The sequence below is a fragment of the Sapajus apella genome, unplaced genomic scaffold, assembly GCF_009761245.1.
Source record: "Sapajus apella isolate SASKATOON/1434 unplaced genomic scaffold, GSC_monkey_1.0 scaffold30, whole genome shotgun sequence".
NCBI classification, from domain to species: domain Eukaryota; kingdom Metazoa; phylum Chordata; class Mammalia; order Primates; family Cebidae; genus Sapajus; species Sapajus apella.
Genome location: NW_022436970.1, coordinates 20424291 through 20443647, shown reverse-complemented (window position 1 = coordinate 20443647; position 19357 = coordinate 20424291). Strand labels below are relative to the sequence as shown.

At 48.7% G+C, this 19357-nt stretch overlaps 1 protein-coding gene across 1 annotated transcript in view; it reads right to left on the bottom strand.

The window, feature by feature from the left end:
* Nucleotides 1-1150: 1150 nt before the first annotated feature.
* Nucleotides 1151-19357, bottom strand: part of TSHZ1 (teashirt zinc finger homeobox 1) — a 79316-nt gene continuing 61109 nt past the window's right edge. The window contains exon 2 of the mRNA XM_032293759.1: nucleotides 1151-5664. Within this exon, the coding sequence (XP_032149650.1) occupies nucleotides 2471-5664 (3194 nt within the window). The 3' untranslated portion in view covers nucleotides 1151-2470. The remainder of the gene's footprint in view (nucleotides 5665-19357) is intronic.

Here is a 19357-nt window from a genome sequence, read left to right as displayed (position 1 = left end):
TCACATAATCATATGTTTGCGGGTTTGTGGTAAAATAAACATAACTTCAAAGGATTATTATGCAAAGCCCCCACACCACTGCCGTAAGCCTAATTGTTATTCTTCTCTGTCACCCCTTGAGCCCAAAGTACATAATCACCCAGTAATTGAACTGAAATGTCTAAATGGCTGAGGCTCCTAAAGGACATAGCTATTTACCAATGAAAAAAGTCAGAAAAATTTAGCAAACCTCCCTGGCACTCTGCTGCGTTAGTACAAAAGACTGTGTAAATATGACCCACCTGGACCTGCTCCTCCTCCTCAAATCATTAATGGAAACAGAACAATCCTTGCTGTCACGGGGCAATGTGAGAGAAATAATTAAAATATCACAATTGCTTAGCTGCTTCTGAACAGAGCGCTATACGCTCTAACCTTTCTCAAGATATAATTTTATGAAAATTTAAGCCAAAGGCAGAAAAGTAAATTTTCCTGGTCGTCTCATTAAGGGCTTCTGGGGCTGCGAGGAAGAGGCCAGGGGGCCTTGGTGTCAATGCTTCCCTCAATACAGACTGGGCAGTGAGTCCTGGGCTTTCAGGGATGGGGGTCACCCTAGAGGTTGGGTGTTTACATGGCGGGATCCTGGCATTCTCAGTAGAGGCCTCCATGCCCTCATCTGCAGAAGCCTTGTTTCAAACACTGAATACAAGAGCAGCCAGCTTTCTTTAAAAAAATGTAGACTTTTAAAAGCTCAGGTTTGCCTCTTCAGAGCAACACAGAATGGATTCCCGGGTCCTTGGGGTCTTCGATGGTGGAGTAAGCCCTACCCCTCTCCTCCCATCATTAAATCTCTGGATAGACGTACAGGTTAATTATACATATTTTTCAATTCTGCAAAGGATTCTCTGAAGGAAGCATCTCAGCCCACCTAAGTACAAAACAGCCAACGCTCAATGGCTAAACTTGGCAATCCTTGGCACCCAGTGGAGTTAAAAATTTTAATTATCATTTTTTAAAACGCAATACTTATCATTTGAATGAAACATGTCAGCACACAAATCATGAAATAATGATTCTGAACAGAATTTTTGTTGGTTGATTGCATAAGCAATACCTCTTGTTGCTGAAATAACATCTCAAAGGCAAAATAATGACGACATGACAATCCATGTAAATCAAGAACTGCATGTGGGTTTATTTTACATCTGAGAAAACAGTGGATTTAATTGTGTGAGCCAAAATGTACTGTACAATATTAATGATAGGACATCAAAATGTGTAATTAATAGTGCATTGCTTGCTTTGTTTTTATGTACTTATTTTTGTCTGACAGTCCCTCTGAGTACATGCATCTGGAGAGATGCAGTGCCAGTAAAAGTCCTCGATTTAAATCAAGCTGCAGGAACTAAATTTTATTCAAAAATTGTGGTTTTACATTATATACACAGAAATTTAATATAAAATGACAATATAAAAAGTTAAAAGAGAAAGCATACAGCCAGAAGGTACAAAGAAAGTTGAAGAGATTAAAATGGTACGATATGTAACATACAGGAGTTTTTAAGCTGATGCTGGCAATTTACAAGGAAAGGACTCCAACGTTTGCCCCGTTTTTTTTTTTGTTTGTTTTTTTCATTTACCAATGCAGCACGCTATAGAAAGGTCAGCTTGTACCAAAGCTTACATTTGTAAATAACTATAAACCGCAATATTTTACAGGAAAAAAGAAATGGCATTTTTACACATTTTTAAATAATAGCTTGCATACTTTTTTTTGCCAAAAGTGGCATTTTTCAGCATCCAGAGGGTTTGGGCATAGTGGCAAGTGGGTGTCTGTTCTTTTTTGTTTTAAACATGTAGACTTGTGGCTTCCGAACCCATGAGTCCTAGACAGCTTCCTATCTTCCCACAGCTGCATGCATCTTTCCCTCACAAACCAGTTCTGCATATAAAAGCTCATTTTTTAATTATTAAATAAGTTTTGCGTCTGACACAGCTTTTGATCTGAATGAAATGCCTTTAAGCCTTTTTTTTCCTTTTTCTTTTTTTTTTTTTTTTCAAGTGAAAGGCACAGAAATGCAATTACAGTCCTCAAAGGGTTAAATTTGACACTACCAGGTTCTATGACCTTTATTGTCATGGCAACTTTGTCATTTTAGGATGTCTCTTTATCATTTGTTATTTGTGTCTTTCTTTACTGCTAAATAATGTCTCCGAGTAATGTGCCCCACTAGTTCCTACAAAAGATAGCTTCACATCAAGAACAGATGTTGAAAATAAAGGTCAGACTTTGACTCACGGAAAAAGAAAAATAACATGCACAGATCAGACAAAGAGCATATAAATATAACTACAAAATCTGTGTAAGAAAAACCAAGGTCCAGACAGGCAGTCCAGCAACAAAGGAAAGACTGATTTTAGAGGCTCAGGCCAGGCCTAGTGCAGCTCGACGTTTAGTGCAATGTTCCGCGGTCACTTGCATACCTGGACGCTACTGCTTCTCCAGCTCAGTCACATAGATCAGGTGGTCCTCGGGGGACTTGCCGTGCGTCTTACTGAGGTGCAGTTTGACTGCGTGCTTGCTCGCAAAAGTCCGGTTGCAGAGCTTACATTGGAATGTGGAGCCCAGGTCTTCCTCGGCAGCGCCCAGCGGGCCCAGAGTTTTGTTGGAGAGGACTTTCGAAACATTCTGCTGTTCTTGAATCTGATTGAGTGGCAGCTTGGAGAGATCCTTCAGGCTGAAGCCCAAGTGCGTCTCCAAATGACTGATGTATGTAGAAGCAGTTCTGAACTGAGAGGCACAATCGTTGCAAAAGAAAACAGGATGCCCTGTGTCCAGGTTCTTTAGGAATTTCGTCCCCCCTGTCCTCCTCAACTGGTACTTCACATTGGCCAGCCAGTGGCTGATGGTGGTCATGGAGAGGCCGGTAAACTTAGAGATGTGCACCCTCTCCTGCGGGCCCAGGTCCGACATGATGTACTTGCCCTCCGCGGTCTCCCGCAAGCTCGAGGCGAACTGGGCCTGCAGGATGAGCAGGTGCTGCGGGTTCCAGTTGGACTGCCGGCCCTTCCGCTTGTGGACCGGCGACAGCTCGTCCAGTGCCTCCTCAAAGCTGCTGCCGTCCGCATCGGACTTCTCCGAAACTGTGGAGGGCGTGGAGGACTTGGGCGTCAGGCGGCCCGTGAGGTTTTTCACCATGTCGGAGATGTCCATGAGCGCACTCTCCCGCAGAGGTGATGCCACTGAATCAGCCACGCTGGACACCAGCGGCTTGCTCTTGGACTTGGTCAGGTCAATGGGCTGGTCGCTGTTTTCATAGTAGTAGCGGTCGATGGCGTCAGCCTGCTTCGCGGGGGTGGCGGGGTAAACCGGCTTGTCCAGCATGCTGTTGCTGATCTTGTACAGCATTGCCAGCGGGTCCAGCGAGGGGCTCACGGGCTTTGACACCTTGCCCAGGTGGGTGTTCATGATGGACTGCAAAGCGCTCAGCGGGTTGATGAAGGAAGGCTCCGGCGAGTGGTCCGTGATGATCCCCAGGTTGCTGCAGCCGTTGGCGACCTTTGCCTTGAGAGGCTCTGTGCCGTTTGGGGTGTGAACGTCCAGAGGCCCCTCCTTTTTGGCCCTCCCGGACTCGGCCTCAGGGCCCTTCTTCTGTTGTTTGCTGCTGACTTCCTCCGTTTTAGGGAAATCTTTATTCTCTTTTGCCACGGGGGACCCAGCCTTGGCCGGGGAGCTCTTCTCCTTCTCAGGGGGTCTCTCTTCCCTCTTGATGCTGACCTTGCCCGTGACCTTCTCCACCAGCTCCTCCATGGCAGACACGTTGCTCTTGTGCGGTGGGGGCGTGAGGCTCCCTGGGGAGTGCAGGAGGGCATTGTGCTCGGCGGAGGGCAGCGACTTCACGCCGCCTGCGTAGGATGGCTGCACCTGCACGCTCTGCACAGCCGCAGGTAGTGGCTTCACAGTGCCCGGCAGCTGGTAGGCCGCATGGATGCTGGGGTAGCCACCCCATGAGGGTGCGCCGTTCTGGGCTTTGCTAATGGCTGTGGAGACGGTATTCTCGAGGGACTTGAGAATGTCCACCCCTCCCTTGGGGCTGTCGTCCAGGTCCTCCTCACGCAGGTATGGGTACAGGGTGCTGGGCTCAAACTTCTCCGAGCTGTCCTCGCTCTCCTCCTTGATCTTCTCCATGTCGCCGGCCACTGGCACCTTCTCCTTCTCCGGCTCCTTCTTTTCCTCAGAAGCTGTGGACCCCGCGGGAGAGTCAGGCTGCTTTTTGATGCCGGAGGCTGGCAGCCGCGTGTGGGTGGTGGGTGGCAGGGGAATGGACTGGATCTTCTCTTCCACCACGGGGTCCAGCACCAGCTGCTTGCCCTTCTTGGAGGCCGAGGTGGTCACTTTGAGGAAGTGACCGGTGACCATCATGTGGGCGGTGAGCTGCTGCAGGGTGTCGTGGGAGCTGCCGCACTCCATGCACTTGAGGATCTGCGCCTTGCGGGCCTCGAACTGCCAGGTGTAGCTGGCGCCATTCTGGTAGCCGTAGCGGTTATTGGGGGTGACATACGGGTTCGCCGCTTTCTGATCCTTGGCCGACTCACTCAGGGCCACCTCTGTGGCCATTCCTGCCACCTCGGGGGAGCAGGGGGGCGCCAGGTCCTGCAGCACCCGCTTTTTGGTGGAGGGGACCAGTTTGGTGATGGCTGGTACTGGCTCCTTCAGAGGCACTTTCTGGTAATGCTTGGTTTTGATCATGTGGACGCTGAGGTCCTGCAAGGACTCAAACGAGTGCCCACAGTACATGCACTTCAGCACCTTCTGGGCGTCCTCCTTCCCCTCCATCTCCATTAGGGAGCGCTTCCTGGGCTTGGACCACCGCTTGGTCTTCTCAGAGTCCTTGTCCCTGTTGTCATCGCGGTAGTGGCCCGTCTCGTTCATGTGCACCGTCAGCTCCACCAGCGTGTCGTAGGCGGCGCTGCAGTCTTTGCACCGGAACTTGCTGGCGCCAGTGAAGACAGAGCCATAGAGCTTGTTGTTCTGGCGGTAAAGCTGCACAGTGCTGAACAGGCTGGGCTCGGGGAGCAGCCCGTATGAGGACGTCTGCTGCAGCGTCTTGGCCAGGGCGGCCTGGTGCCAGTCGTACCCCGAGCTGCTGCTGGTACTGGTGGTACTGCTGTGGCTGGTGCTGGAGCTACAGCTGGTGCTGGGCGTGCTCGTGGTGGGGCCGGTGGTGCTGGCAGGGCAGGCGGGGGTCGTGGGGGCGGGGGCGGAGCTCTCCTTCTGGCTGGCATCATTGGTGCTGGTGGTGGAACCCGACTTCTTTAAATCCAGAGCTAAGCTGGACCAGCAGGACTCAGAGAACAAGTTTGCATACACAGCTTTGATCTGTGCCAGGCTGTCCTGGGGGTACGAGACGCTGTCGGGACACTGCGGATCCTCCTTCTCTTCTCGAGAGGAAGAGCCTTTGAAATGGGCCAGCTGGTCGCTGCTCTCACTGAAGGGCGACCCGTAGCCGGCGTCCTGGTTAGTGGCAGAGCTGACCGGGGAGTTCTGGTAGCTCTGGGCCTCTTTGATCTCCGTCTCTTCATTGCACACATACTCACTTTCCTGAATGTCCAAAGACAGCCCGTCATCCTCCACATGCTCTTCATCTATTTCTGCTGCCTTCAATTCTTCCTCAGGAACATAAGCTGGGAGAGAAAAATGAAACCCAGTTAGAAGTAAATCAGCTTCAAGGACGCGGCCTCCCCAGCAGTTAGATGATCTTTAAAAAAATCTTTTTCAGCCGAGCTCCCAAGACACAAGGCTACCCCAACTTTATACATCTACCCTTTTGCAGGAGGTAAGTTTCAAAAGGTGCTGGCCCCTCCTGAGTGACTGTGTCTTTAGCAAAGGAGCCTGAACCGGAGGGTGATGTCCCGGCTCTTCCCAAAGATGTCAGTTTGACCCTCGCAGCCTGGTGGGAAGGGTGGGGACGTGGGACTCCAGCCACCTCCTGCCAAGTACCCCTCCTATAGGCTGTTCTCTCCATAAGTGACACATGAGTCCCCTCATGACTTCCACGTGGCAAATATTTTTAAACAGGCAGGATCCGGCGATCAGTTTTTAGAGCAGGATACTCAGAGGCAGTATTATATAGTTTCCATAAATGAAAATAGTCCTCAATAGCAAGCAATAAAAACACTCTGGTCTTCACCAAAAACAAGAACACAACACAGCACTGCCAATCTCCTGCTTGGACGGAGCAAAGCATCACCCACATGGGGCTGCCCGACAGATGGCAAAAGCCATGTTGTTCACCATGGCCCACAGCAGCCTTATTTACTGCAGCCTAAAGCTGGAAAGCACCAAAGTGTCCACTGCTGGCTGGAGGGATGAACCCGTGTGGTCCATCCACACCATGGACTGTGATGTCGCTCCGCACTGGAAAGGGGGTTCCATGCCCTGCAACGTGATGCCCCTGGGGCGCAGAGTGTGCAGTGAGGGGAACCCTCACAAAAGGACACGCACCACATGGCGTGCGTGGGGGCCCAAGAGTCACCACAGTCATAGAAAAAGAAAGCAGCATGGCAGTGGGCGCTGGGAAAGGGAGGGAATGGGAGCTGTTGTTTGGTGGGGACGGAGTTTTGGTCTGGGAAGACGAGAGCGTTCTGGAGATGGAGGGTGCCGATGGCTGCACAATATGAACGCTCCTAATGCCACGCAACTGTGGGCGTACGATGGTCACTTACACATTATAAATATTTGATCACAGTAAAAACTGTTTAATTATAAAAGGCCAACGGTCCACACTCCATCCGCCTACTGCAGGCCCACCACTACGCAGCAGAGCGACGTCATGGGCTGAAGGCGGCGCTTCCCAGAGGGGCCCACAGGATACAGCAGCAGTCCCACAGGAGGGGCTGAAGGCCACAGATGCCGAGACACCTGCAGGACACTTCAGATCCTTTACTCTGTGACACACCTGCCTAATTCCCAAGGGGAGATGACTGCATGTGACACTGCCTACACTTCGTTGACCAAGGTCCTTTACTTATTTTTCCCTTTTTGAGGGAACAACTAGCTGGACCGGAGTTCCTTCAACAACTTGGGATATTTGGGGTTAAGATATTTTGCAGAAAGTCCCTATTAAAAAATGCATTGATCTGACCTGAGAGGGGTGTCTCAGGAAATATCATCATTCATTATCAGTCATCACAGCCGGGGCCTAAGGGAACACGGCAAAGAGCACACACGTTTCCAGGGAGGACAGGAAACATCTCGGCTGCCCAAAGGGAGGACGCCAGGGGCTGAGGAGCCGTGTGAGAGCCTCAGCACCTGCAAATGCAGGCCTTCAGATTCTAGTGGCAGCCAGCACTCAGGCACATGCACAATCACATGTGTGCACATGAGCACACGCACACACACACACACAATGAGAGACTGAATCGGCCACGTGGAGCGTCTCTTCTATCTCAGGTCCTCCCAAGTGCTTGCACACACTGCCCTTTTCTGCACATGGCCGCAGCCCCACCTCCAGCGAGAGCGGAAGGCAATCTGCGCACCTGTGTTCATGTGTTTCACGGCGGTATATGAAATCCAGGAATCACAGTCCTGTTCATACTGTGCTGTAAGTGTGGAAAATACCCAATCATGGAAGACCCCTGGCCTCAACTATAGGTATCAACATCTGGGGAATGCTCTAGATGACTCTGACCCTCCTGTGAAATATAACACTCATAAAATTAAGAGAGAGTTGCCAAGTTCAGGAGATTGTCGTTTGCTGGTAGTTATTAAAGGTTTAGGATGGCCCTGTTCTGAGGGTTCACCGTTGGGGCCCAGGCACGCCACTTTAAGAACCACTGGTAAAACTTGTCAGCTTTGAATCAGCCTGGCCTGGGCCACTGCGGCTTAGGCCCCAAGATGTAGCTCCTCAGTGGACTCGGAGGTTGACTGGGAAGGCTGCAGAGTGTGCTGGGTGGCACAATGCCCAGGTGATGTGGAAGACCCGGCTTTATGGTGTTGGGAGGCCTGAGCATGCGCTGGCCCAGGCCCCTCCCGCCGTGTGCCCTCACACAGTTCCTTCTATCGGGATCTACTATAGGAAAACTGCCTCATGGCTTTCATCGACTCATCTTTGTGAAGGGGAGTTTCATGGCTTGGTCACTAATGTGAAGAAAACATTTCGCTTGACTTGGATCTGCTCACTTAGGGGAGCTCATCACTGCGGGCCCACTGCTCTGTGTGCCCCTGCCCCAGCCACGGCCCACCCCACAGTAGGCAGCCACCTGTGTGTGCGGGTAAGTGACTCTGTGATCGTCCGCCTGGGCTGCCACATCCACATACCGTAGATGGGCCGGCCTGACCAACAGAACCTCCTTTCTCGCAGTTCTGGAGACTGCAATCCCAGGTTAAGGCCTGGCAGGGTTTGGTTTCTGGTGAAGCCTCTCCCTGGCTTGAGGAGGGCAACTCCCTCCCTAAATGGCTCTTCTTCCAGCACGTGGACAGAGAGAGCTTTCGCACTTCTCCTAAGGCCACCATGTTGGACCAGGGCCCTGCCCTGTGACCTATTTAATGTTGATTACTTCCTACGGGCCCCTTCAAATACAGCCACGATAGGAGTCGGGGCTTCCACACATGAGTGAAGGGGACACAACTCCGTGCACAGCAGGGTTTCATCTCCACTCTGGAAACACAGAAACGGGAAACCTGCCATCGTGCCTCCAGGGTATGTTCAACACTGGCCAATCCTCTCCTCTTGGCTGGAGCAGGCGCCCACAAAGGATGAGGGTCAGGAGTCAGGGCTGCGTCTCAGGGCCTGGCCCTGCATCAGGACCACAAGGTGATGGCCTCTCCCTGCACCATCCCGCACCCTTATCCTCCCAGCAGGCGCAGAGCGTCATCCCGAGCAGACTCCATTCAGGCCGTCCTCCTCCCAGACAGTCCGTTCTGCGCCCTGCAGTTCCTAGGCTGAGCTAAAATGCATTGCCAATCTGTGTCAGAACAGACTGGGCCTCAAAGATCCATAGAACGACAAGGCCCACCTCAGAGGCCATCTTTCCAGCAAGCCGTTTCCTTACGCAGACGCCCATGGCCCTTTGCGGGCTCCAGGGTGTGTGGATGTGGAGGGTCGGGGGGTCCACAAAGTCCCTGCCCCGCTACACTCATGTCCCAGGAAGAAACAAAGCAGGGTGATCAGGCAGCATGTGACCAGGTGGGCAGGGACACTTTTGAAAGGGAGGGAGCCCCAGTGTGGACAAAGGTGAAGGCTGGCCCCCACCAGTTCAGGCTCTCCCTGCCCGTGACCAGCATACCCACCTTCCAGATGCCATCTGAAGATGCCATTCTCACTCCCCACCCTGGCTGCGCCTGTGAGCAGCATGCGGCCCTGTCCCTCATCTCAGACCCTCAGTGCCCGCTTCCCCTCCCTGTTCTGAGCTGCCCCATCCCCCGAGTCTGCCTCCTGCTGTTGCCCATGCTTCCTGCAGCCTCTCTCTGGCAAATCTCACCTTCTCCACAACCCCAGTGCCTGTGCCCACCACAGCCATGGGCACTGCTGCACACCTGCCAGACACAGGCCCATGAGGGAGGACACCTGTCATGCTGCCCCCCGGTGCGTTCAGGGCCTGGCCCTGTGCAGGCCCGATGGAAGGAGCCCCACTGTTCTGACATAGACCTAACGTGACACGGTGCTCCACACCGCACCTCAGTTGTGTGCAAACAAAATGACACCCCACCACCCCCTCCAGCACCCTCCTCCTCAAAAAAACAGCACGTTCTCTCCTCCTTCTCAATCTCCAGATTCAGATGTTACTGAATAAACCCAAACGGGAGGATCTGAGCCAGAAAAGCAGCGCAATCCTCAAAGCCTCCTGGTCCTCAGGCCCCCATCCAGCCTGGCCCCGCGCTGATCACCAGCTATGGCAAGAGCCTCCCAATGTCCCCAGCTGACCTCCCTCCAGCCCTGGTCTCCGATATTCTCCCTTCCAGCAGACGCTCTGCTCCCGACGACCCTGAGTTCAAGCCTTTGTTGAAGCTGTGAGTCCCAGGCAGGGAGTCTAGACCCTCACAGCTGCCCCGCCTGTGCCCAGCCCACCCCATCTATCTGGTCCCAGAAGCCCTTTCCTAGTGGAGGAGTGCACGGTCTGGATGCCAGCCCTCCCCCACTCTCTGCCTGGTGCAAGCTACTGGGACCCCAACCCTCCTGTCTCCTTATGCCATCCTCACAGAATTCAGCACTCCCAGAAGGATCTGGACTGTTACCTGTCTGTCCTCTTCATCAAGCTATGAACTCATTTACTCAACTAACACAGCATAAGCTCGTGTGTCTCTGGGTTGAGTATTTTCATCCCATTGCCTCATTTAATTTTCACCACCCTTCAAGCGAAGTATCACCTATTCCACAGGAAAGAGAACAGAGTCTCGGGAAGGTTGACTGAATTCCCCAAAGGAACACAGCAAACAAGTGGTGGGAACACAATTTGGAAGCAATGCAGCTGACTCCCAGCCCCAGTTCTTCCCCTTTGCCACTATCGGGGCCAAGTGATTTCCTTTAGTCTCACTAAGATGTAGATACCAGAGAAGATATGGAGCTAATGTTTTTGAATGAATTCATGGTCAAAGTAGTTCTGTATTAAGTATTTACAACAGCCATTATGTGCCAGCCACAGTGTTGTAAATGAGAGAATCTCAAAGAAAATGAATAAAGGGAGAGAAATGAGAAAACACTGATACTCTTTACGCCAGTCATTTTAGTTTTTGAAGTTAGCCTAAGAAGTTAATATGAAATGCAGGAAAAGCTTCATGCACAAAGATGTCCCTTATACAAGATGTCCTTTTACACACATAAAACTTGCCGCCATCTAAATCTTCAACTATAAGGGCTAGTTACGTGAACCAGAGTTTATTCCCAGGATGCAGCATGCTTCACACACAAGAAAGTATGTTTTCGTGGCACGGAGGAAGTCATTAAATGAAAAGAGTGAAAGACAACATTATATACACAGAACAGTCAAAAACTCTTTTCAAGAATGTGACAGTGGTTTTTTCTCCTAGATAAGGAATACATGGGTTATTTGTAATTGAGCGGAGTGGTTCTTGAGAAGTATCTGGATTTTGAAAATCTTCTTCAGTATTTTCAGTTCAGCCACCACGGACCAGCCATTGAACACCATTGCTGGAATGAATTAGCTACAAGCAAACATTCATGGAACATCTACCAGCCACAGCCGCAGCCCCCAGTCAGATCCTGGGAACTGTGGAGCAGAGAGAATGGCATGGCCCAGCCTGGGGCAGGAATATTGGGAAAGGCTTTATTGTTACTTTGTTTTAATGTTAAAATGAAAAGGGGTTGGAAGGATTGGGGATGCAGACAGTGTCTGGGTTGAGAGCATGACTGGGCCCCTGCCCCACGCTGCTGGAGAGGCTGCCCTGGGATGCTCTGCCCCAGTTCCCCCAAGTCTCTGACCACAGTGGCCGCCTCCCATCTTCCTCCTGCTCCATCTCCTCAATTCCACAGCCACTCTAGGGCATTCTCCATCCAGCCTTCCCATGGGAGGGGCTGCAGAGTCTGACAAACCGGAGGCCAGGTGGCCCAGAGCCTTTCCCACAGCAGCTCAACCCACACAGGCCACCATGCTGGGCCTTAGCTGATGGGGTTTGCTCACTGCTGTCCTTGCCCTCTGAGCCTTCTGGCATTTACACTTTTAGCATACACTCTTCCCATTTATTTAATCCCGCTGATCTTATGTTTTTCAGCTATTTTACTATTCTACTATGTTTTTAGCTTGTCATACCTATTTTATTTAACTAGCTAACTTTTTTGCTCTAACTTTCAAGAGATGCGAGGAAGCACAAACCTTCAAGACAGCTGGGAGGGCAGCCTGCTCTCCACCTCACATCACTGGGCACCTTTTCTCACGGGCCCAAACCCGCCCTCCTGACCCCAAGCAGCTCTCCTGTCCTCCTCGGATAAAGCACATCCCCACCATTCTCCCACCACACCTGTCCAGGGGCCCAGAGGCTTAAATGCTGGTCAGGATGGCCTCTTGTCTGAGGCTCTTATGACTACGGAAGGGAAGATTCTTTGGGACAGCCACAGACGTTAGTGGGTGCAAGGGACTCCACGACCACACAGATGGAGATAGGCAGGAGGGAGTCCCGTGAAAGACTCCACATTAAATCTGTGACTGACTGCCAGCCTCACCTTACCCTCTTCCTCCATCACTCCAAGACCCTTCAAGGACTGGCTTAGTTCACCTTACCCTCTTCCTCCATCACTCCAAGGCCCTTCAAGGACTGGCTTACCCTCTTTCTCCACCACTCCAACAACCCTTCAAGGACCCAATAATAATAAAAATTAATTATAGTAGCTGGAGCCACAGTACCACCAAGGGACAACCACCTCCAACAGCCAGCACTGGACAACCTGTGCTTCTGATCTGCCCCCTCACAGCTGGACAGCCAAGGACCTTCCCAAGGCTCAACCAGGCAGCAGCACGCCAGGCTCCAAGCAGCCTCTGCCTCCCTCCACGTCTGGTCCATTCAACACAGAGCACTGAGCCTTCCGGTTCAGTTGTGCCCCCATGCCCCTAACAAAAGCCCACACCCCTCCAAAACCAGGTGGCAGGCAGAGAGCACTGGCATCCCAGGGCCAGAACCCCTCAGTAGGACTGAAAATCAACAGAGTTTCATTTTAAGAGTTTAGGACCTGGGGAGAAGAAGGTGGAGGGAGAAATTCCAACCAAGAACCCAAGGTGCCTGCAAACAAGAAGGGTAATCCAACACCTTGGGGTCCGTATCAGGCACAGAAGCTTCAATTTTGCTACGTCTGTATCAGGGAGGAATGTGCCAAACCACTTTGGGAAGCCAGTCCCCCACCCCCGGGCTATACCTGTCACACACAGCAAGTTCCACTAATCCACCCTGGATGTGAGCCGGGGTGATCCAAAGAGGTGCTCCCCAGGAGCCTGGGCCTGAAAAGACAGAGTGAGCTGGGCTGGGACTGCCGCCCCACTTGTTCGCTTTTATGGGGCTTACACTAGCATGGCCATTGTGGTGGTTTCTTTACTAGAACAGATCCCCCCACCCACCCTATTAGCGTGGCAGAAAGAGAGAGACATGGAAGGTATGGATTTGTTGTCTGGAGGCCTTGGCAGGAGCCCAGGCTCAAACAGGTGCATGCAGTGTGACCCGATAAGCTCACTCACTCCTTGGGACCTCGGTTTCCCCACTGGTTCAATCGTTGTCCCCACTGGAGCAATGTCTTTTGGGGTTATAGGAAGTATTTACAGCAATAACAGAATCATCACCATCAATATTTAGCCCAACTGTGTGCTGCCTGTCAGCTGCTGTGGTCTGAACATTTGTACCCTTGCCCCCAAATTCCTATGTTGAAACCTAACTCCCCAAGGTAATAGTAGGAGGTAGGGCCTTTAGGAGGTCACCAGGAAAGCGCCCTCAAGAACGGCATGCCTCCCCCTTCCCCCACATGAGGACACAGTGAGATGACACCATCCATGCACAGGAGGCAGGCCCTCACCAGACCCTGGATCTGCTGGTGCCTTGATCTCCCCCTCCCAGGCCCAAAACTGTGAGTAATACATGTCTGTGGCTCACAGTCCACACACAGCCACACAGTCCACGGTGCTGTGTCACTACAACAGCCCCAAGGAACCAGGATGCCTGCTCCTCCTGTTCCTCACACCCTGCGGACTCACAGAATGAATGAGAAACATCCTGCACACTGATGGGTCAGCGTCCCGTGGCTATGGGGACCTGCTTAGCCTCACGCCACTCAGGCTACTCCTAACGCCAAATAAATGGGAACTATGGGAACAAAATAACGATCAGCCCATCCCAATAAAGCTGACCCAGCACCAGTCTCAACTGTTGTGTAGCTGGTGCTCTGACAGTCAGACGTGAACTTCGGACCACAGACTGGCTGGGCCCTTCTTGTTCTTTTCCCTGCGCCTGGCCTTCAGGGGCTTTGCTGCCAAAGAACAGAGGAAGGAAGGGGAAGATGGGAAACCCAAACCAGGCAGAAAGGCCGTTCCTTGTGAACAGCTCTTCGAAGGCCTGACGGAGGAGGTGGTGGACACAAAGGACAGTAAGTTAGGAAGTCTGTCTACCCAAGCTCTTCTCCTCATTAGCACATGTGAGCGCTGGCTGTGAAACAGGAATGGGTGTTCAGAAGTGACAAACCCAAAACTTGGGTCTTCAGTCCCTGCTTGGTGACTGCCCTACAGTAAATACCAAACTTCACTATTGTATTGCCACCTGGTGAAACTACGTAATCTTACCAAATTCATGTTTATCTACATCAAACTATTTTTCAGACTGGCAAATGTGATATCCATGAACAGATGGCCATTATATCGAAACACACTTACTCCAAGGGGCCAATTCACAAAAGGGGTCCCCCACACCTAAGGGATGAATGTACAGCTTCGATTCGTTGTAGAATCTTACAAAACACACTTTCTTTCAAATTTATAATTGATCACTCATAAAGAAACGTCACCTTCGTTATGGAGAGAGCAGCTGGTTTTGATGAATGTTAGAATACACGGGGAAACAAATAATGCAGAGAGAGCAGACAGAGGCGGCAGAGCCCAGCCCTTCCTCATCAGAAAAGAAGGTAAAAATACAATATGTGCACTAACTTACTAACATCATTCTAATTTCTTGCAGGAAGGCTAACACCCTGCCAAGCAAAGCCGAAAGGCCACTTTTGCTCTAACATGATAGAAACAAAAATTTTCCTATTACTTTGGCAAATTTTAGTTGCCTGATACCAATCATTAATGTACTGGTTTGCTTAATTAAGCATTTGATTTATAATGAAACTATTTTATGTACTTAAAACACAATAGATGATGGATGCACCGAAATTTCAGAAATCACCACTAAAGAACTTATTCATGTACGATGAAAAATAAATAGAAATATAATTTAAATATACATATATATTATAGTTATATACACATAATAAACCAGTAAATGTTAAAAAAAATAGAAACCATTTTTAAGAATTTCAGGGTCTACACATAAAATGACCTAATGACTTTTCCCAATTCTAATTTTAATTAGGAATCCACAGGTAACTGTTTTAAAATAAACATAATTTCTTCGTTCTCTCAGTCCCCCAATTCAAGTTAAGTGGGGAATAAGAAAACTACGGACCCTCTTGCTCTTCCCAATAAGCACTTTAGGTGTTAATCTTTTGTCTAAAGTTTCTCAACAACGTACTTAACAAGTAGCACAAATCAGAGCTTAAACCATAACTTAGACTATGAAAAACTTTGATTTTCAGTGGTGTCGGGAAGAAAAAGAGGATATTACATGAGAATCTGAAAAAATTAAAAGAAGTTAAAGTGAGAAGAGCAAAAGGCAAGGGACACTTCCATGTACCTGAGAGTGTGCTTGGCTATTTCCTGATGACCGGCGTGCACGTTCACTAACACGTGGTGGAAATGTTCTCTTATTCCAGAAACCAAGCTAGTCATCCCCACGATATGCACACCCCATGGCCTGCACTCAAAACATCAGATGATGTCAGCCTTTGCCCCACATCTGGGGATAAATGAATCCCACTCTAAAGCAGTCTGATGAGTCTGGGTCTATACCAGATTCCAACTTCGTATTATCTGACCCCCTGAAAATAAACAAGGACTTTCATCAGCCAAGGTAGGGCTCACTCCAATGGGAAACATTTGGAAATCCAAAGAGGAGACTTGTGCATGGCCTAGCTCTGCAAATGGCTGAAATGAGTCTAAAGAAACATAACTCAGATTAAGTACTGACTCATTCCCTGACTACATGCTGCCAGTCATCACCAAGAATTACAAACAAACGTCGCCAAATCTACTGCTGCCTGGTAACCGAGTTACCTTCACAGCACTGCGTACCGTCCTCTTGTAAAACTTTCACACAAAGTGTGCTCCTGAAAGGTGAACTTCTACAGGCCTTTCTGAGGGTCTCAGAGGATGGGAGTGAGAGATCAAGAAGCAAAGGGTCTTCCACAGTGTCCAAAACCTACAAAGGACTTATGTCTCAGAAACATGCCTCCATTTTAAAAGCCAGTATCTTATTCTCATAAACACACAGGATACAGAAACGAAATGGGAATGGCAATCCCCAGGCCATCGCAGCATGGATGTAGTCAGGTGGCAGGGCTGTGTGCCAGGCCCCCATGCTACGATTGATGAGAGCCTAGCACTGACCTCCAGCACAGCTGGGAGAACTTTCATCTTTAAAAGTGGTCACAAGCAGAAATTATTTACCAGTGGGATAACCATGAGCTAACACATCCTGCATAATTGTTTCTATACTTGACTGAAAACCAAATATAGGGTTAACACCTGACTTTTATTTAAATCCCTTTAGTAACAATATTTGGTGTCTGAATAAAAAGTCATATCAACACTATCATGATAGAAAAGAAAATTATCTCTCTTAATAATTAGGTTTATTTTTACTATTATCAGTGAATTCTCATAATTGCTTTCCAAGATGCCTTTTTAAAAAAATTTACTTTGGCAAAGAGACAGACAGACAGACAAAGACAGACATAACAACTTACAAGTTTAGCTAATTATTTGTGACAATCCTTTGTTTTCATTATAAGCTACAATTTTCTAAAAATCTTTTGCTTTCACTATAAACTACGGCTTTCTAAAAATCTTTAGCTCTTACAGGTACAAATGTACTGGAATATATTATAATATTTGCAGAAATGTTTATTTCTAGTGATGAACCTATCTGAATATCCTTCACCGATGAATGAATACAATGTTTTAGCCTAAAAGATTTTTATAAGAGGTGGTGCTGAAAGCCACCACCTCTGCATTTTCTCCACTATACCCTCACCATTGGCATCACCAGCCCCCCACCATCACCCACCCCGACCTCATAAAAATCTGATGAATGAGTAAGCTTAAAAACAGTAACTGCAGTATAAAATTCTTCTTTTACAATTACTTATAGAAATAAATGACATTTTTCCCATCAAATAAAACAAAGACTTCCAAACATCATTTTTGCTATTTCTTTTTGTGTCAAAACAGCTTTGCCATCACTCCCCCACCCTTCCTGAGCCTAGCACGATGGTGCAGAATGTGACAGTATGAGCGTGTACAGCATGTCCTGCCGTCAGGGGACACACAGGCACCCTACACACAGCAAGGAACCGTCTGAACCAGCAGGCACCAGCAGCACGGGAGGAGGCGCCACCAGCGTCACACGCACGCATGTGTGGGTGAGTGTGCACATAGATGTGAGTGTGCGTGTGCATGGGTGTGAATAAAAAATTTAAAATTATATACCCCCTACCACTCCCAAAATGGAAATGGGACAACTGGATCTTATGGTTAGACGTCATGTTTTAATTAAATCTTGTTAGTATTTTTTGTCATAAAATGTGCCTTCTGGATGCCAATGTGTCCCTGAAGATACGCTGTCATCCTGAGCAACATGAAATTCTGTGTGTTCTAATGCGAGTGGACGTGAGGCAATGTATACGGTCCCTGTTAGAGCCTCATGTGACACCAGCAATGTGTGACCTGACGGTTTACAGTGTAAATACACACACACAGTCTGAAAAGCATTCTCATCTCTAATGAAAATGAGGGGGAGCTGGGAACAAGGGGTAATTATATGAGGCACAAACATCATATCTTTAGCAAATTAGATAAAAATTATATTTCTCAATTCGTAGCCCAACATTGTTTAAAACATCTTTGTTTCTTTAAAGAAAATAAGACTCACTCGAGTCAACAGTCATTTTTAAGGGTGAGTGAGAAGTGACAGCTGTATTTGTTTTTTAACAGCTAAATGTAGTAAAGTTCCAAATTCCCTTGAGTCTTAACAACACTGGTTCTGAGCAGTTAGGTTTGTATTCTCCCCAAACTTGCATCTTAATCTGTACCCCAATTATGCACAGAGTAAAGGTGTTTTCTTAACCATCCTGTTTTATATTCTATAAGAGGTGAACACTCCCAGAACGCTGCTTCACTGTTACTGCTGCTCTGTGGACAGATGAACAAGTGTGGGTGCTTTGCTAAAGAGCTGAAGCAACAATAGAAGAACATGCTCTGCCTTCTAAAAGTCAGCTTCAAATCTATCCTGAAAAATCTAGCAGACACCCCAAATATCCACACACACTATGGAACATCTGAGTACCCCATCTCTGCCTCCTTGGTGGCAAAACATCCTGATGAAAAGCAGAAGGTATGTCCTTTTCATAAAAGGTGCTCAGCTTTTGCAGGGTTCCCAAAGTTGGATGTCCGGAATCACTGGGTATTCATTTAATATAACAGGCCAGCTGACTAGATGTTTCCATTTCTAACTCCTCTGGATATTAAATAACAGGCTACATCACAGAAAGGTAGTGATACTGGAAGATGCAACGTACAAATGCAGCATTTTAGAATGAAAGTATGTTGAACAACCCACATTAACATACTGGGATGGACAAAGACACTATGGGACACATATTCCCCTTGCTAGATGACCTGATATTCTCTCTAGGAGAGTACATGCATAGGGATACAGTGACAAGGAATTGAGTTCCAATTTAAATTCTTTAAAATAGCACTAGCAAGCCAAGTGAAATGGCTCTTCTTCACATTAACAACTTAAAGAAGTGACTCTCTAGGCAAAGAGAAGGCCACTCTGAAAGAGGATTATTTCTAATTACACAGAAATGAAGAAAATGCCAGTTCTCCTTCCTCCCTTTAAGTTTTAGCAGAGTCCTAAGAAATCTAGTAGAATCACCCTGGGGTTTTGCCCAGCTGAAGATAAGCCTGGCAGGGGAGCCCATTAAAGGGGAGCACACAGATCCCTGGCCCCTCCTCCCCTCTTTCCCTCTCATCCTCCCTTAGAAGGAAAAGAGCACGTTATTAGCAAAGGTCTGCAAGAGAGACCCAGGCGCCTTGCGTGCTGGGGCAGTTCTGCAGGATTCTCATCTCTGAGACCTGCGTGCTGTTCCTCTCCTATCTGATAAACTATACATCCGAGCATTCTCATTAGGGCTCCCGTCACCAAAGGGAGCAGAGATGAATCAGTCTATGCCCCCTCCCCTCTCTGCTCTGTCGAGATGATTTCATTGAAATGTTCATTTTCGTCCCTGCTGGCAACACTGGAATGGAAGTATTTAACCTGTTTCCATTACTTATACAAATTACCATTATGGAGTAGGACAGATGTTAGAATCACGCCACATAACTGACTTCCATACATTCTTTACAGGAAGCGAGAAGAGAAGGAAGGCAGCTAGATCATATTATCCAGGCTCAATAATGTTCTCTCTGTTACCAGATTCATTAACTTCGCACATCAGCATTTCACTTTCTTTCTTCGTGGAAATTCCCAGGCTAGTTGGACTCATTTAATTTGGAGAGAGAA